At 37.4% G+C, this 19,350-nt stretch overlaps 1 protein-coding gene across 2 annotated transcripts in view; it reads left to right on the forward strand.

The window, feature by feature from the left end:
- LOC121667193 (contactin-associated protein-like 4) overlaps positions 1 to 19,350 on the forward strand; it is a 216,514-nt gene that overhangs the window by 141,425 nt on the left and 55,739 nt on the right. For both annotated transcript variants that reach the window (XM_042033618.1, XM_042033619.1), the window contains 3 exons: positions 1,987 to 2,248; positions 8,306 to 8,455; positions 13,741 to 13,912. In XM_042033618.1, the coding sequence (XP_041889552.1) occupies positions 1,987 to 2,248; positions 8,306 to 8,455; positions 13,741 to 13,912 (584 nt within the window). The remainder of the gene's footprint in view (positions 1 to 1,986; positions 2,249 to 8,305; positions 8,456 to 13,740; positions 13,913 to 19,350) is intronic.

Genomic DNA, 19,350 nt, shown 5'->3' on the forward strand with positions numbered 1-19,350 from the left:
ACTTTGCTTTGTCCAGAGCATTATAATTTGGATAGATAAGTTGTGATTTTCAATTTCTACTGACCTTTGTCTGAAGACCTGTAGTTTAGGTTGATGGGTTTAATGAATTTATTGTGACATGGCCAAGAGTCATATTATCCAAATTCCTACCTTTTAGAGAAACAGTTCCAACAACCAAACAAATGTCTTCTGTGTTACAAACGGCTTTCTAGAAATTTTACTAAGTCCTTTGTTGTTGGTCTCGGATTTCTTTTCCCCAGTACAACAAAGGTCATCTCTATTTGAAACATGTACTTATTTAATAGCAGGAAATGCAGAGATACCATAGGAATCAGCTCAGAATAATTAAAAATATATTAAATGCTTTCATGATCCAAGTATTTTAACGTGGATTTCTGTTCAGAATATGAAGAATCAAATTTGGTTCTCTGTCATAGAAAAAATGGATGAGAGGCATCTCTTCTCATGGGAAACTCGCCTGAAATATTCCAAAATTAACTAAACTGGTACCTCTGCATAGTATTCTGTCCATGATGCTTATGAATTTTGTGGAGTGGACAATTACAGTGGACTAGTGGAAGGGGAACTATGAAATTATTTGTAATAGGAAATTTCATTATTTTCAGGTCAAATGTTTTAAATTGTTGTGCTACTTTCAAAACAATATAGGAGATGATTCATAATGTAAATATTATAGAAAGTATCTCTGTGACCATAGAATCCCAGTTAAATTTGCACTTTACTGGGGGAATCTGCAAATGGCCAGCTTTTAGCATTTAACAAGGTTTATTAATCTGATGAGTGCCTTTTTGGTATGTGTCAGGTTTAGCTGACTATTCACTTCTGTACAGCTGAGTTCATAAGACAATGCTTTTATTTATTTATATATTTTCTTTGAAGAAAATTAAAACCCATAAACTTTAATACCTTGCCACACCAGAGACTAGCGAGTATTTTTCTTAAACTGATTTTGAAACTTTTTACTGAGGTCAAAGTTTTATGTATATTTAAAAGTTTAAAACCTCTTTGTGTTGAACAGAAATTAAGTGTACTTTAAATTCCAAAGACATTAATCTTTAGTAATCCTTTGTTCAGAACAAATTATTTATAGTTCAAATGGTGTCAGCAAGCCATTAGATCAGAGTGCACAGTGTACTACTATCAAGCACCATAAAGTATTAACTAACTCTGACACCAGATGCAAAAAATGCATTATTCCCATTCCAGATTTCTTATCTGCATCACTCAGTACAAGTACAGATGCAGGTTACTCTCAGAGTTTCTCAATGAATTCAACCACAAGTTTACCTAAGAAACAGTTATTTCAGAAAAAGGTAAGCACAAAATAAATGCTAGATGCATAAATCCAACTCATCCTCTAGTCCATATGGGCCTGCTCAAAACCACATTCCCTCTTGATTTAAGAAGTATGTGTTTTGCATTTGTAATTAGCAAGAGTTTATATGTGGAAATTTTCTGTTTGTGAAAACAAATATTGGAGTTGGTGCACATCTCCAACTGCATTAATTTGGAAATAGTTTTTTTCTTAAAGTTAACATTGTCTTACACAATCAGTGCCAAGCTCAACACTTCTCTGTATCCAAGCATTTAGACCCACGTAAGTGTTTACATGCATTCAGTGGCATTTTATTTGACATTCAAGGATTTGTCAAGTCCCTAATGCTTACTGAGGCAGAGCCAAACTAGGAACAAAGTTGGTCTTTCCAGCTCCTGAGGTAACATTAAATCAGCCTCATAATTTAGGAACTTACCTCATTCCCTCAAAGGTCCTTGCCACTCTTTGCTCAGGCAGATGAATCTATTCTGGTCAGAAAACTATGTTAACATTTCTCAAACTGATGATGTTCATGGTTGATTTTTAGAGTAATACATTCAAGTACTATGCACCATGTTTTGAAACTGCAGTTTCCATGGAGAAATTCTCATGACTCTTCCTAATAACATAATTGTTTCATTTCTTTCTAGGGCAATGTGTCTTTCTCATGTTTAGAGCCACAGGTGGTTCCAGTAACATTTCTGAGCTCCAGCAGTTACCTGGCACTGCCAGGCACATCAGGGCAAGATGAAGTATTTGTCGGTTTTCAGTTTCGCACTTGGAACAAGGAAGGACTTCTGTTATTCAGTAAACGGCACCATTCTTCAGGTGGTTTCCTCTTATATCTGAGTGATGGGAGAGTCAAAATCAATCTTCATAAAACAGGAAGAGTACTGAGTGACATCACTGCAGGTAACAGAAATGAAGAAAAAAAATTCCAAGACTCCTCTGCATAAAAAAAAAATTAAAAGTTATTTCACTTAGTACCTGCTTTCTTGACTTACTTTTATGAGTGGTATGTGTGCAACCATGCTTTACTTGTGGGAATTTTACACCCAATTATTTCTAAATTCTTTCTTTTCTCACAAACATACCTATTCTTTTTTCCCCATGAGTGAGTAGAAATTACTTGCAGTAATATAGACTGAAAAATTGAGTCCTTAGTTTAACATGCATACAGTAGGTACAGCTCATGTGTATAATCTGGGCAATCTAAGCAGCTTTTTCAGTTGTGAAGTGTAAGAAATTCAGTTTCTTACTCTGTCAAGCGAAGTCATTAAGATGTTTTTCACCATTTGTCAGTGCTTTCAACAGGTATTAAATAACTAATTGTTTTATAAAGTTATATATCCTTATAAATATCATGTCTGTTATTTTTTAGAGTTCTCAGTTGCAGAGATGTCCATTAAATTGAAACAGTGGATGCCAATTCCAGATTGTGTTTCAGAAAACCAGGGCAAGTTTGAGTCTACGATAAAAATAAAAAGGAGCTTGAGGAAAATGAATACCTGAGAGCTAAAGGGTTTTGATTTGTCGTTAAACACTGAATTGAGACTAGATCATTTACTTTTGGTAGTGCACTGCTAGGCATCCCACAGGGTGAAAGTTAGATTTTCAGAAAGCTAGTACCATCTAGTTTTCTGATGAGTAATTTCACCCTTGGCAAACAAGTATGTCAAGACAAGAGAATGAAGCAACTATAGTGATGTTTAGTCATGTTACAGAGTATTCAGATGGGATTTGAAGAAGCAGATTCCAGCTTTAACTTTCTCTCTCCTCCCTGGCAGGAATGGGACTAAGTCTTTCACAAAGAGTCTCCTCAGTTTTTCTGAGTACTGTTAGCACTTGATGTGAGAACAAGAAGACTGTTGGCCCAGTCAGGAATCTCCATCTTTCAGGAAATATGAGAGCAGGACAGAAACAACATCATCTCCACCTTCTAAGTCTTACTCATAAAAATGCTGAGATTCAGCAGCTTCATCATGCAATAATATCATCACCTTCACCTAGCAGCACTTCATCAGTATTGTACTATTTTCTGACATTCCATGTATCACAGCTGCCCTAGAGCTTCTCATCATTTATGCAAACAAATTGAATTTTGCCCTTTACTTGTAGATGGATTATATGATGTGATATGATATGATGAGTTCTAAGACAGGAAAAACTGCACAATAGAGATTAGTGGATAAATGGGATTACAAGGAATATATGAAGATGAGGAAATGAGGCTGGGTTGGAGTGGTTTCTGTATGGACAAAGATAACCAGAGTCCACTAGCTGGAGGAATATATTGTAGAAGCAGTGGTAAATTTGGATGCAGAAAACACATTTATGATGTCCAGAATATCACGTGATCTTTGATTTATTTTGACCCATACACAAGCATGTATTTTCCATGTCATATTCACAAAGCAGAATATTATCAGTGTGAAAGAAGCAAAGTTCCAATTATATAATGCAAAAGAAGTGAGAAACCCCCAAACAAGTTATAATCAGTATGAAGACAAAATAAGAATCAATTGATCTAAATTTTTCACTAAACTTATTAGGCAGTTTAAGGCAGACCAAAGAGAACCAAGCAGGGCAAAGAAACAGCCACAGGATTTGAAGATGAGATCTTCTTAATCTTTGTTCCATGACCCTGTTTCTTTTAGATTGATTCCTTACTTTAATTCCTCTTAAAAAAGTAAAGTGCAGGGGGGGGGAGGAGAGGAGAGGAGAGGAGAGGAGAGGAGAGGAGAGGAGACTGCAAAGTTCATTATGTTTCTACAGGTGTATAATGATTACAAGTAAAATTTTAAACCGTTGCTTATTTTAACTCAGGAAATGACTATAAGCCTCTAATGATCATAGATAATGTTGAAAGTTACATAAATACTTTGATCCTGTTCCTGTGGGTGATAATAGAAACGGCCTTGGTATTTTTTATAATCTAAAATAACTGATGCACAAAGAGTACCACTTTAATGACAAGAAATTTCCCTAGGCTTGTCATTTGAAAATGTCAATTTCTTAGTAAGAACGTCATTGCTATGTAGTTAGCAGTGATGAATTTGGCTTTTTAGGAGCTATTTCAATTGCTGTTCAATTAGATGATGTATGTTAAAGAAACTGTTGTCATGCACTGTCATTTTAACAGACCAGCTGACCTTGGTGGCACTTTAACAGCTGTAGGTAGACTTGCACATGGAGCAATTTATTCAGTTTCAAAGCTGCAACACAATACATAAAATATTAGTGTAAACATCCTAAAATAAATCTTGCCTTTCTATGCTGAAACAGAATTTAATGCTCCCATGCTAGGTTAAGCTTTCTGTTCATAAAGTCTAACAGGAGGAATTGTGTTTGTCTTTGTGAAGGCAAAAGCTACAGCAAAATCATCTTATTCTCTTCGGAGAAAGAATTTATCTAACAAAACCATATGGGAAACTTTTCCTTAAGTTTTTGAAGGGTTTGTTGTAGCAATCACTGAAACAATTCAAGTCTGCATTTGGAGATTGAGTAATTAAATTATGGATGGTTGGACAGGTTTGCTCCCTTACAGGCAGGGACTTATGACCTGACTTTCTCACACACACACACACACACACACACACACACACACACACACACACACATAGTATTTGATAATTAAATCGGAGCATATTTCTTTGTGCACAACTCTTTAATTAATTATCCTGTGTTTTTTAAGAATTTCTTCAACCATATAAAACCGAGGAGAATGGCATGTTAATTCATAAGTAATTAAGTTATAGTAAGTTCTTTGTTTTGCAGAATAGTTGCTTAATAGCTTTCATTTGTAGCCTCTTTTCCAAGTCATACATCAAATAATCACAAAGAAGTAACATAAATTTTAAAAAAAGAGAAATCAACACAAAGTTAATTTGTTTTGAATGATGAGACCAAATTAAATTACAGTATGTGTAAATGTTAGATCTTATTACTCAGTTTCTTCTATGACCCTCTATTTCTACACAGCTTTTAATTTCCATGCAGCTTTTAATTAAGTGATGTTAATAATCATGGGATTTGATTGTTATACTTCAGAGTAATCTATGAATTACTTCCTCTAAACTTTTTTTTTGTTTCTCACTGATCTCTTAAAAATTTATATACACGGTATTTTTATATATGTGTTCCTGAGGTCAGGTGTCATTTTTCTGCAAGACATCCCATAGGCCCTATTTTAATACTTAGATTTAAAGTGATGGAACTAATGAGAATAAATGGACATCTTGTTTAATAGCTACCTTATTATGTACTAAAAAAATTAATTGCTTTGTTTTTTCCTACTTGTTTGTAGTTAAGCATTTTTCTAACTTGTAGTAGAGCAGCAGACAATATAATTTTTAGATGGAATGTGTTAGTAGTCCACTGGCCTCTTCCACTGAGATGTTGTACCACTCAGTGGCTCCACACAAGCAAATGTGAATTTAGTCAAGGTTCTCAATTCAAGGGCTAAAATAAACTGTTTTCTTCAGAATGTCTTGTGCTCCCACAATGGCATTCCCCAGTTCCCAGACTTAATAAAAGGGACTTCTAGGAAGCCTTAACTTGAGCTACGTGAATATTGTTGAATATCTCTAATCATGCCAACCTCTAAGAAGGGGAGATAGAATATCCATTGCAAAATCATATAGTAGGTCAGTAAGATAAACTACATTCACCAAACCAAAAAGTGTAAAATTCATATTATTAATTTTCCAGTAACCAAAACTTTTGATAGTCTGAAATACTATTATTTATGTTAGGACAGTCTCTTACCTACCTTCACAGTCAAATATTGCAAGGTTTTGAATATGATTTACCCACCAGAACAAGGAGCTACCGAAGAAGAATGCAGAACTAAAAATTAAAATCAGTTATCCTTGTAACAATTCAAATAAAGTGACAGAGTTAATTGCTAGATTTAATATTTTCAGTAATGACATAGGTAGTGAGATCAAGTGCATCCTCAACAAGCTTGCTGCTGACATCAACCTAAGTGGTACAGTTGATTTGCTTTAGGGAAGGGATGCAACACTTGATATACTTGAAGAATGGACCCATGTGAACCTCATGAAGCTCAACAAAGCCAAATGCAAGTTTCTGCACCTGGGTTTGAGTGCCTCCCAGTATCAGCACAGGCTGGGGTAGGAGGGGATAGAGAGCAGGCCTGCCAAAAAGAACTTGGTGGTGCTGGTAGATGAGACCCCACCTCAAGAACTGTGTCAAGCTCTGGGGTCCCCAACACAAGAAAAACATGGTCCTTCTAGAGGGAGACTAGAGGAGGGCCATGAAAATAATCAGAGGGCTGGAGCACATCTCTATTAAGACAGGCTGAGAGAATCGATGTTTGTCAGCCTGGAGAATAAAAAGAAAAAGCTTAGGGAGACCTTACTGTAGCCTGTCAATACTTAAGTGAAGGCCTGTAATGGAGATTTTTATTCTTTTTTCCTCCAAGGATCTGTAGTGTCAGAAAAAGAGGTAATAATTTTAAAGTGAAACAGGTTATATTTACATGTTCCACTCCTGGAAAGGTTCAAGGTTATCTTGTATGGGGGTTTTGGCAACCTGATCCAGGAAAAAATTCCCTGCAAAAAGGGACATTGGACTAACTGGTTTTAGAGGTCAGTTGCAGCACAAAATGCTTTATGATTCTATGACTCTTTGATTTCTAAAGGAAAAGATAATGTATTGAAGAGATGTGACTGAGGAAAACATCAATCACTTGAAGTACCTGTGAGAGGCTGGGGATAAAGCAAAATGTTTAAGATTTCTTGTTATGTGTTCCCTAATAAATATACTGATCGGAGTAAGGAAAAAATGAGAGAAAAGGTATATAGGACTAATATTATCTTAAACATATTGGAGATACTATCTAGGTTATAGTTCATCTGAGTTTGCAATGTTTTTCTAGGGTTTATCTCTTCATTGTGTGACAATCTTGTATTTAGATTATGGTAGTCAACAATCTATGAATCCTAGTTACACTGTAATTTAGCTATTTGAACCTTCTCATCCTTCTCTTTTTATTTCTTTTCTTTCTGTTTGAATGAGTCTCTTAACTCATGTACTGTTACTGTAGCATATACAACATGTTCTAGAGAGAAGTACATAAATACATGACATTTCAAGAGGGAAATCACAGATCACAAATCATAGGCACTCTGCAGTCAAGAAAAGGCTTTGGCTAATTTAAAGGTTGTATTCACTGAATCAGTATCTCTGTTCTGAAGAACACTCAAGAACATGATTGACTTTAAGCACTTTTTAAAGATAATAAAGTGGTTACATGCTACCCTGTGCAGAATTTTTTTATGTATACATAAGTGCTTTCCAGAATCAGGACTATAGGTTCATTGTTTTGTGGCACCTTACACCTACACAGCCAGAGGTAATGTAAATTTGTGGTGGTGGCTAAACTCTCAGAATATTTTCCCATACACATCCAATAAAAGAATCAGCTGAAAGAAAAAAAATTTTGTGAGATTGACATGATGATTACTGAAGCTTTTAGCATCTACAGTATTTTGCTGTTTTGCCATGTTGTACTGTAATGACTACTTTTTATTCTAAAATATGAAGAAATCCTTTGGTACAGTGTAGTAAAAATATGTATTATGTGTAAAATAGTGTATCAACCATCACAATGATGTCTTAATGATAACCTCCACAGATTGGGGGGATACTCTTCGCAGTCATGTTAAATGATGTATTACAGATAATTAGGCTACAACAATAGTACTACAACACTAATACTTATTCACTGAAGTACCTTTTTATTTATCAGATGTGAAGCAAGTTCTGTCTTCACAAAAGATGCTTGTACTTATTAAGTTCTTTTTCATTTCACTATCACTTGGCGATTTTGTGTGGGCTATGATTGTTCTGTTAGTCCCTTCTCCTTTCTACTCTAAAACATTTAGATTGTATAACAGTTGGAGGAAGTTTATACTAAATTTTGGTGGTTTATTTTTCTTTCAGGTGCTGGATTAAATAATGGCCAGTGGCATTCTGTATCTCTCTCTGTCAAAAGGAATCGTATCAGTGTAAGAGTGGACAATGATGGGACCTCGTCTGCTCATGTCTCCATACCTCTGCAGATTTATTCAGGAGATGTTTTCTACTTTGGAGGTGAAATATGTTGTTTGTTTATGTTGGCAATATACAACAGTTACACACCAATTTTTCCTGACATATCTAATCAAATGAATTGTTTGGCTTGCTTCAAGTCATCTTTGCATGGCTTGGTTCAGGCACTGTTATGATGCTTTTCGTTTCAGTTTCTTTCGAATTTTACCATGTTGGGTAGAATAAATCACCACCCTAAATCTTTGGTCACATTTTAGATCATCATAACTTGTGTCGTGCTCTAATAATTGAATATAGTCTGGCTGGAAATGAAACAGACATGCAAAGGTTTATAATGGTGCAGACTTACTCTTTTGCTAAATTAATACTTTGGAGAATCTTCCGCTGGAATGACTTCAAGTTTTCACCTTACGTGTATGCTTACCAGTGTAAATACCCTCTTTGTATGATACACAGATTTTTTCTTTTACCACAGTGATACAACTTTTCAATGTTTGACAAATATAATTTGTACCTAAAACCTACATTTATGTATCTTCATTTCTCTAAGAATATCAACAGTCATCTGTCATCAAGAGATTATGTCATTAATAACAAGTATTTTTACTGACAGAGTAGAACAAGTTGATCTGTTATTCATATAATTCCGCTGGGAAGGGACTGCATAATAGCAATGATAAAAATCATTTGAGCGCATTATTAGCCTAATGCTTCCTCTCTTTTAAACATTAATGGTTGAACTATTTATTAATAATTCTCAAATTTCTGAGAAAACTGATAAGGTTGTGTAAAAAGCACTAAATGAGTATGGGTCAAGTCATTATCCACAGATCACTTCCCTTGAAACAATAGGTTTTAAATAAATTTTATGCTCACAAGCATACTCTTAAGTACAGTAACTGCTACATGAGTGGTTACACGAATTTTCACATCTGGTATCTACTCTTTTCTACTAAAAATACCCCTTGACTTGGCTAATAATTAGCAAAATCAGACAAAGATGCAAGGATCTTGAATAATCCTTTCTTTGTTGCTTCAGATTCCCAGACCTCTGATTAGGTGATTTTCATCATTGCAGATTTGATGACATAGATGAACAGTTCAGAAGGGATGTGGGCAGTTAAAAGGTGCAGCATATTCGATTAAAGTGTACAAGGACATTTCTATTTGTCTTTTGCAATGTGGAGGGGACAAAATAATTCCAGGCACACTGAAAGTACCAACTGCATATCCATCCCTCAGATTCTCTGATCTCAGCCTTATAGCTGAAATCTGCAGCTCATGCATGTCATGCAAAGTTAAGGAATGCTAGAAGTGGGTTTCTGAGTTTAGAAAATTCTTTATTAAATTTTTGTGTTATATACCAGTGTCAAAATGCAGACAATGCATTTTTACTTTCTTTCCAAGTTTATATGAATATTTACTGTGTTTGTGCTGGTTGTTAAAATATGAGTATCAGCCTTTCAGGGGAGATGTCCTGGGGACTTGGTGATTGGTTTACTTCTTTTAATGAATACAAATTATGTAGAAAATGTGTATGCTTAACTAGAAAAATGTGTAATAAACGTGAAAATATTTTAGTGTTATGTCAGCACAATTTCTAGTCATGCCATCATCAAGGATCTATAACCTCTCTCAGTTCTTGTAATAATAACTCACTGCAACTCTAAGGGAAAATGAGATTATTTAATATTGCAATAAGCACATAATGTAAATTTAATGATTAAACGATTTCTTCTTATCTTTAATAACCAGTCTACAATTATAAGGAAACACAATTAATGTTAATGGTATTGTCTTTTCTCTAACAGAAGACAATTTTTTAAAAAGAGACACCAAGGAAAATATCTGAGACAAAATTTTGTAAAATGGCTAAGTCTAAAAATTGTTAACTTTTCCTGCTTTCTCTGGCCTTTATTTATTTGTTTGTTTATCTATTATTTATTTACTTCCAGTGGAGTTCAAATAAATAAATAGATATCTTATTCTCAAATGAGCATCATATTTTTCACCAGAAATGACAGAACTTGTGTTACTGTTCAATTGTAGAATGCTGTAAAGCATGTGGTAAGACCTATAATTGATTTATCTGTGTGTGTTGCTGAAAACTTACTGTGCTCCTGTTTGGACTTTTTCAAGTCCACACGTTGTTCTTCAAGAAACATGCCAAGTAGGTAATAAACATTTGCCTTTAGAAACATGATAACAATTTTGAACAGTTTAGTTCCTAAACAGAGTTATACACACTGAAAGTTTATTAACTTGTTAAATTTCAGTTTTAATTCATTTTCTAATCTATATTTCTCAAAAACATATATATACTATTTATGTTGTTGCACACTCATCTGAATGTATTTAGTAATTTCCACTGTCATTTTGCTTTTCCTGTATCATAAGCCTGTCCACTGTCTTTATAGGACTTCAGAAGTACCCATTAGCTCTGTGGAACAGAGAAGTGTCTTAAAACTCACTGTTTCTTCCTAGCATCCTGAAACAAGAAGGTCTTCAAATGCTGTGAACCAGAATGCAGTATTGTTTGTCTAAGATCAAAGGATGACCCTTGTGCATCATTCCAGAAGCAATAATACTCCTTGGAAGAAAGCCAAAATAAAAACCATTTAAGCATTGTAGTGCAGTGCTGAGTTGCCACTGGGAAAAACTACTCAATGGATGTGGTTTAAATCAAATCAGGATTAAAACTATTTATTTATTTACTACAAATGTTTAATTAATTGGTAATCAGTGAACAAGGCATTTCAGGATCAGCAAGACAATAGATAAACCACAATACTAGATTCTTACAGAGTGTGAACACTCAGATAGTATGTAGTCTAAGCCTCTGTTCTAAACAAGTCTGATTAGATCAACATGTACGGGGATGTGACCACTCAAGGCTTGAACAGCTGCAAAGATGGAAATACTACAACTTCTTGGGGCAAACTGTTCCCCTATGGACCACTGTCACAGTAAAAACACTTGTTGCTTGTGTCTTACGACTTATGATCCAAATTTGTAGGTTTTTAGTTTTGTCCTTTGCCTCTTGGCCTATCACCATGCACTGCTGGAAGCAGTCTTGCTCCATCTTCTCTGTGCTATCTTATCAGATAGCTTTATCTTCTCTTCTTAAGTCTGAGTAGGCCCATATCTCTCAGCGTCTCCTCATAACTGCATTCAGCTTCCTAACCATCTTGGAGGCCTCCTCTGGCCTCACTCTAGGACACTCTAGGTCCTGTACTGGGGAGCCCAGAACTACCGCACTCCAGATATGGCCTCGCAAGTGCCCTGTAACAGGAAGGACCACTTCTCAAGATTTGCTGACTGTGCTCTTAATAATACATCCTAGAAAGGCATTGGCCTTCTGTGCTGCAAGAGCACTTTCCCAGCTCATGCTCCACTTGATGGACACTAGGATCTCAGGCCTCTCTCTGGACAGTTATCCTCCAGTTTGGATTATTACGTGGACTTGTTCTATCTCAGATTAAAAATCTTGATCCTGCTCTTAGTGAATTTCATGGCATTCCTGTCCAAGCCCCTTTAAGTTGTAGCCCTCCTCTCCAACATTTGGAACCTGACCTGGTTGGTATCAGTTGCAGGCTTGCTGAAAGTGTGTGCTGTGTCATCATCCAGGTCATTAATGAAGACATTATAGATACCACTTCTGATCTCTGGAGAATCTTCTGCTCAGTGAGCATCAGCTGGACTTTGTGTCATCGACTGCCTGTTTATCCCACCCATATATCATGAATCTGGTGATAGGGAGACTATAAAAGACTCTTAAGTCTTCTAAAGTCATGGTATGCAATGCTCACTGCTCTCCCTTTATCTATACTGCTCATCATTTCAGCACAGAAAACAAAGGCCTTGGTCAGGCATGATTTAACCTTGAAGCTAAAGTTAGCCAGTTAACTTCTTGTCCTTTGCATGTTTAGAAATGGCTTTAAGAAGTTTCACTCTGTAAATTTGCCAGGGACTGCCATAAGACTTAACGGCCCTCTAGTTTCTTGAAGATGGGTGTAACATTGGCCTTCTCCAATTATAAAGAAGTTCAGCAAAATGCCGAGACCCTTTGAGGATTAAAATGTTAATGAATTCACAATGACAATGGCAATTGTTAAAATGGCATTGACCAGCTCCTGCAGCACCCTCAGGTGCACCTTGGGCTCATTGTTCTTTACTGTGGATACTACATTCTTTTTTCATGCTCTGCTAAGATATGGGAAGTCTAAGGATCAGTTTTACTAGTGAAGAAAAAGACCTTGAAGGAAACAATTCTTTTCTAGACCCGTGTCACTGAGTTTCCTACCCTAAAAGCCTTCCTTTTCCTACTGTTGTACCAACAGAAACCTATTTGTTGCACTTCAGCTTCCTTGGCAAGTTTTAGCTTCTCTTGGTTTCCTAAGTGCATTCCTAGACATGCAGGTAATGTCTTTGTAATCCCCTCTACGTTGTATGTCCCTGCTACCACGTTTTGTATACTTTGTTTTTGTGTTTGTACTCACTCAGGAGCTCCATGTTTATGTTTGCAGGCCTTATGCCACACTTGCTTAACTATTCTGATATTGCTATGGACTTCTCTTATGCTCTGAAGAGCTTTCTTGTTGAAAGCTATCCAGCTGTTTTGCTCTCCAAGGCAATTTCTAACGGTATCCTCAAAACAGATCCTGAACAGAAAAAATTTGGCTCTTCTGAAATCCAGGGTTGTAATTCTGGGTTTTTATTTCTTGCTCTCTTCTCTGTGGCTCATAAACTCTACAACTTCATGTTTGCTGTAACCAAGACTGTCCTTGATCTTTACATTTTCAACCATTTCTTCCTTGTCCATGAGTAGCAGGTTCAATGGAGCATCTCTCCTAGTTGAGTCATTGATGGTCTGCAACAAGCAGTTTCAGTACTTTACAAAATCTTCTTGACAGCTGATAGAGTAAAATCACTGTACTTAGTAACTTTTTTTCTTGTTTGACTTCAATTGTTCTTAAAACTTGTTCAAATCATGTGGCCTTGTATCGTAACCGAACATTCTGGGACTGCGGTCTCCCAGTCAACGTGCTCATATTTTGACTGCGTTCATTGCTTTGGAACTTTTGCTTAGGTTATCCTTTACCAAAACTTTTAGTGATGTTTTTGCATATGCTTTAGAAACAGTAAGACTGCAGAGAAGTATTTCTTTGTAGTCATACAGTCATGGCTTATCAGAAGAGCTTCTGGCTGAAGTTCTCCAACCACAAAGTTTAAAACGTGGAGGTTATCAAAGTTCAATCTACTTTTGTAATATAACATTTTTTCAATAAAATATTTATTTTCAGCTCCAGTTTTTATTTGTCTTTCAGGTTGTCCTAGCAGTGGAAACATTTCTGAATGTAATATCTCATTTGGTGGTTTTCAAGGATGCATGCGACTTATTTCCATTGGTAACAAAGCAGTGGATATGATCTCTGTTCAGCAAAATGGTTTTGGCAATTTCAGTGATCTTCAGATAGATTTATGTGGCATTACAGACAGGTAAGAAAATAATGTTTACTCGTTTATTTATTTATGTCTATTTTTTGTTTCTGATAGTGACTTGATGACAAAGAACAGAACACTTACAAAATGACATGCTGTTTCTTTTGTAAGAATTTAGAAGTCTAGAATAAATGCAGTGTATGTAGCATATAGCAAGTAGACTTCCTTTAACTGCAAATAAAACTAACTTTGCCTAAAATTATTTTATGTTTCTGAAAAATTTTAAATATCTTACATTTTTTTCAAGTAAAGTGGCAGATACAAATTCCCTACTGCGACCTGTAGTCCCATCCACCCTTAAAAATACTGTTTTTTACAAGTTACTGCTGTTTCCTATATTCTAGCTATCCAGAAACACAATACAATAGTATCCATCAAGTGAGTAAGCAGTCTTCTTTCAGACCATGGTCGGAACTAATCTCATAGCTCACAATTAGCATCTATCTACAAGAATGCCTAGCTGAGGTGTCTCCCTCCCCAAAAAGGAAAGACTGTATACCTTCCCAGAAATAGAAATGCTTGATGGAAAGACATTGCTGGACTTCAGTGTGGTGAAAGCAGAGGGGGTGTTGCAGAACAACACAGGCTGCTGAGAAGAGAGGGAGCAAACACACAGACAGGCAATGGAAGAAGAAGTTTTATTCTGCAGACTCTGAAGAATGCAGTCACAGACAGCTATTCTGTCTTTAATCCAGAAGTGGTTTACTTGGATCCGGTGAAAGGCTGTACTGAGAGGACACAGCAGGCAGAGGGGTATGCTGTGGTTTTAAACGCTTCTCCCTCACTTTCTGTATTTCTAATCCTCATAAAGTGCCTTTGATTTCAAAAAGTCTGGCTTTTGAATCATAAGACTTTCAAAAATTTATCTTTTTGGAAAAACACTGTAGGCAGAGATCTGCTTCAAGACCATAGCCAATTTCAGGTTGTAACACAAACCTATTTCTGTGACCCGCTATCCATTCCTAGAGATAACACAGTGTACAGCTATCCCAGTCCTTATTTTGGAGACAGTCACTACTCCTTGTAGATGACAGATAGAAAAAATACTAGCTCTTTTCCTAATTTTTCATAAAAGTTTAAGGAGAGAAACGTCCAAGAGAAGGATAAAAGTTCTGCCTACAATGTGATCCTTTCAATTGTGTTTGTAATGTGTATTCTCACTAGTATTTCTACACCTATCATTCATTAAAAACATGTGCAGTTCCTATATATATATACATATATATATATAATTGTGCTAATTTATCCCTTACTGAACTAATACTGACTTTGCAATAGGCACTAAGTGTGATAGATATATGCCAAAACACAGTTTGGCCTCAGTCAAAACTTTACTGTATGATTTACTAGGGACTTATATCTGGGATGCCACATACATTGATGTTTCTCATTGCCTTTCTTTCATACTACTGCCTTTGACTTATTTTCTTGCTTTTCACTCATAACTGTCTCCTTCCTCTCCTCTTTGATGGACCTCATGACACTTCCTTCCAGCTTCTAATCCACTGCATCACTGCTGTTTTTTCAACTCTTCAACTGAATTTACTTCCGTTACACTGCTTGCTTTCTTGATTGTAAAAAGACAAAACCAGGAAGAGAATCAGGTCAAAATAATCTAAAGTGGGAATCTGCATATTCTTAAGTCAAACACATGAAAGGATATCTAAGCAAGATTATGAGTGGAAAATATCACCCAGCTGGCTCACAATATAATCGATACCAATTTCTGTCTGATTTACCATGACTTTTTCAATGTTCACAGTAACTGTGTGTTACAGCAGGGATACTGTAACATGATGTATCAAACAAGGAGTCCCAGGGAAAGGAAATATATATGGACAGATTCTTGATAGCTGTTTCAGAGATGTTTATTTCCCCAGCCGCATGGCCGGAGCTCTGCCGAGGAACTGTTCCAGTCACAGGACCCGAGGGTCCTTCTGCCCGCGCAGGGAACACAAACCAACCAATGGGAACGAGGCTGAGCAGGGGCAGGGAAACCCCGTGTCTGTGCCCTCAGGGCCCCTCTCCCAGGGCTACACGGCAGGGGGACGAGACCCTGGCATTTCACCCGTTTAACAAAAGAGATGTAAAACTTAACATTGAAAACAACAAGGACAGTTTCAAAACAAAACAACCCACCCTCCTGAGTCTTTGAATGTCCAAACAGATTCTCTGGAACATATTAAGGCTGACAGAAGGGAGACATGACTCTCTGAGCATGCTTTGTGGGGAAACTGGTGCAGGAGAGGGTTTAATTTCTTCCCTCCCCCTTTTCATCCCCCACTCGGCATTGGAAAGGGATTTTTGGGGAAACAATTGGCAAAGGCATGGTTTTGTCAGGGAAACCATGGATGAAAAAACGGATTGGGAATACACTGGGGGTAATAGGACATAGGATAAAAGGGAAAGGTGGGATCAGGAAAGGGAGACTGAAGGGGGGGCCTACGATGGAGATACTGTCTAACATGACTATGATTTTTAGCATATATACTGCCCTTTACAGGAACACCATCAGGCCCAGTGACCTGCAATGCCTGTAACCCTTTTCTACCTTGTATAATTTTGAATTCTACCACCTCTCCATCTCCCAAGCTTGGGATGCATTTTTCAGGGTTATTCTTTTTAATAGCAGTTCTATGAACGAATATGTCTTGCTGGTTGTCACATCTTGTTATAAAACCATAATTTTGTTTAACATTATACCACTTTACTATTCCTAAAACCTTAGCTACTGTGGTATTTTCCTTTTTCTGAGTGGCTGCTGTTTTCTGTCTCGTTGCATTGGAATTGCCGGAGCTGCTGGGGCTGCTGGGGCCGCCGGAGCTGCTCGTGCCTGCGCGCTCTTCCTGGGTCCGCATTTGGGGCTGCGTGGGCCGGGCCAGGCTACGCCGCTCAGTTCTCCGCGCGTCGCCTCCTCTGGTCTCAGCTTTGCTGCCGCTGCCAGGCACTGCATCCACATCTCGGCTGGGCCCCTGAGCAATGACCCCCCTGTGCCCTGCTCCAGCGCGTGTTTCGGCTGGGTGCGGCTCTGCTCCACCGCCACTGCCCCTCTCGGTCGGGCGTTCATGGGGCTCGCTCCACCACGTGCTGCGTGGGGCCGGGAGGGCACCACCGGGTTGCCCCGCTCCCGCCGCACCTCGCTCTGCTGCCAACACTGCAGCTCACGTGGCTCCGCCTGCGCGCAGGAACTGTCTCGCTGCTGCTTGCAGAGGGCTTGGTGCGTGTGGCCTGGGTCGCACAATCCCTGAGCCAGGCTTCCCTTTGCCAGGAAACAGCTGACATTGCTCAACAGTCTCGGTAATTAAATAATATTCACGAAAATATTCTTCCATTGGCATATATTTTGACTCAAAATTTAACTGTGTCCAAACGGTCTTCCAGAAGTCTTTGGTAAGAATTAAACATAGAAACATAGAAAAAGTTCTTAAACAACCATGCCAGGAAATGTTTCAGTTCCTTTTGAGCTTGAATTAAGCTAAAATTTACAAATCATTGTTCAAGAATCTTTTCAAGTTTAAGATAAATGTCCATATGCAGCTTGGAGAGCCAAGAGTCTTCCCACGGTTCCTCCATAGTTTAGATATGGAATAGGAAAACAAAAACGAGAAGAGGAATCAAAAGTTTCCAGGGTTTGCTCACACATCAGTCGCTTAGGGATCGGGGATTGTTCTGCCCGCAATTCTCCACCATTTTGTTGCAGCGGGGATACTGCAACACGCATATATCAAACCAGGAGTCCCGTGGGAAAGAAATATATATGGACCGATTCTTGGTAGATGTTTCAGAGAGATGTTTATTTCTCCAGCCGCATGGCTGGGGATCTGCCGAGGAACTGTGGGAATTATGGGACTGAGGGTCCTTGCCCGCGCAGTGAAACACAAACCAACCAATGGCAAACGACGCTGACCAGGGGCAGGGAAACCCTGTCTCTGTCCCCTCAGGGCCCCTCTCCCAGGGCTACATGGTGGGGGGGAAGGGACCCCTACAACTGTGGACCTCCTGAAATCCTCATCTTAGAGTTGCAGTTTAGAAGCCATCTCCTGCTTCATGAACACAGACATATCTTACCAAAATTTTTAAAGGAAGACGGTACATTTTTATATGTAGTGATTCCAGCTATTTTCAGTTTTGAATGACCATAAGATTTAAGTTTTACATGTAGGTTTTAAAAAGATGGTTTGTGTATAAATAAACAATATATGATGTATAAAGCCACTATGTAAATCACAGTATATAGAAATCCAGCAATATTTAGAGTATACAAGTGTCATAACACTTAACTCTTACTTGGTGCAGCTCAATTTATTTAGAACTGCACCCTTCCTTTTTAATTACTTTTTTTGTTGCTGCTCTTAAGCATTGCAGCAAAGGGCAAAGTTTTTTATATATGCCCTTATCATAGTTTTATCTTGCTGAATTTTTACAGCCTATGAAGGAAAGTAGTTACCACCTTCATTTTATGTCAATATCATTAGTTTCTGCTTTTGGTTGGGGTTTTTTTCCAATGAGGACATGTGTAAGACACTTAAACCTCCAAGCCACAGTGGTTTTCAAAGTGTTTTATTACTTTCTTGCACTTTCTGGGCTTGAGCTTATATTACTTTCATACTTCATCAAAATTATGTATTTTTTTCTCAAGTTCAATGGTACAAAAGGAAAAGAACACCTTCATGGGAGATTTTTGGTTGGTTGGTTTTGTTTTCTCTAATATTTGCTAGTGTTAATTTATGTCTCTTCTACCTTGACTATTGTACCTTTCTTGCATGGCTCTTCCAGATTTAGTTTTCAGCTCCCAGCAGGCTTAGCATGTCTTCCTAATTTATCAACATAGAAGTTTAATCCACCCACTCATTTTTATAAATTCCATTACCCTCATTGTATTTTATTTCAAAATAGACTACTTTTAAAAATCCTGTCTGGTCTTGTGCTAGTCTTGCTTCTGGGACTGTTTCTTTCCCGTTTCCTCACAGAATCTCATTTAATTTAATATTTGCAGCTCATCATTTTGAAGCTTCATGTCTCTCTTTATAAACTAATTCTACGTCTCACCATAAATCCAGGTCATAAAGCACATTCTTCTTTGGCAAAATTAAAACTGCTTACATGTTTTAAACAATTTTTGATAGGTAGCTTGTATCATCCTGTGTACCATATTTTTTGAGAAAAACTGTTTTCTTCTTACCATAATTTATAAATGTCTTTGAATGCCCTAAGCTAATAAGCATTTTTGCCACTGTGTTCCTGATGGTAAATATCTCCCTACAGATGAGCACAAACAAATCCCTTCTTTGTCTTGGAGTCTTTAGGGGAGTCTTTACATCTCCGGTTCCAGATAGTGAAACATGACCCAGATTCTGGAGTTATTGATGGCTTTTGGAACAGAAGTGATGGACACCTAAATGTAGTAGTTTTACACATTTAAAGCGCATGGAGAC

This window comes from Corvus kubaryi, unplaced genomic scaffold, assembly GCF_017639235.1.
Source record: "Corvus kubaryi isolate FWS band 111438036 unplaced genomic scaffold, C.kubaryi_AGA036_p1.0 37357, whole genome shotgun sequence".
In the NCBI taxonomy this organism is placed as follows: domain Eukaryota; kingdom Metazoa; phylum Chordata; class Aves; order Passeriformes; family Corvidae; genus Corvus; species Corvus kubaryi.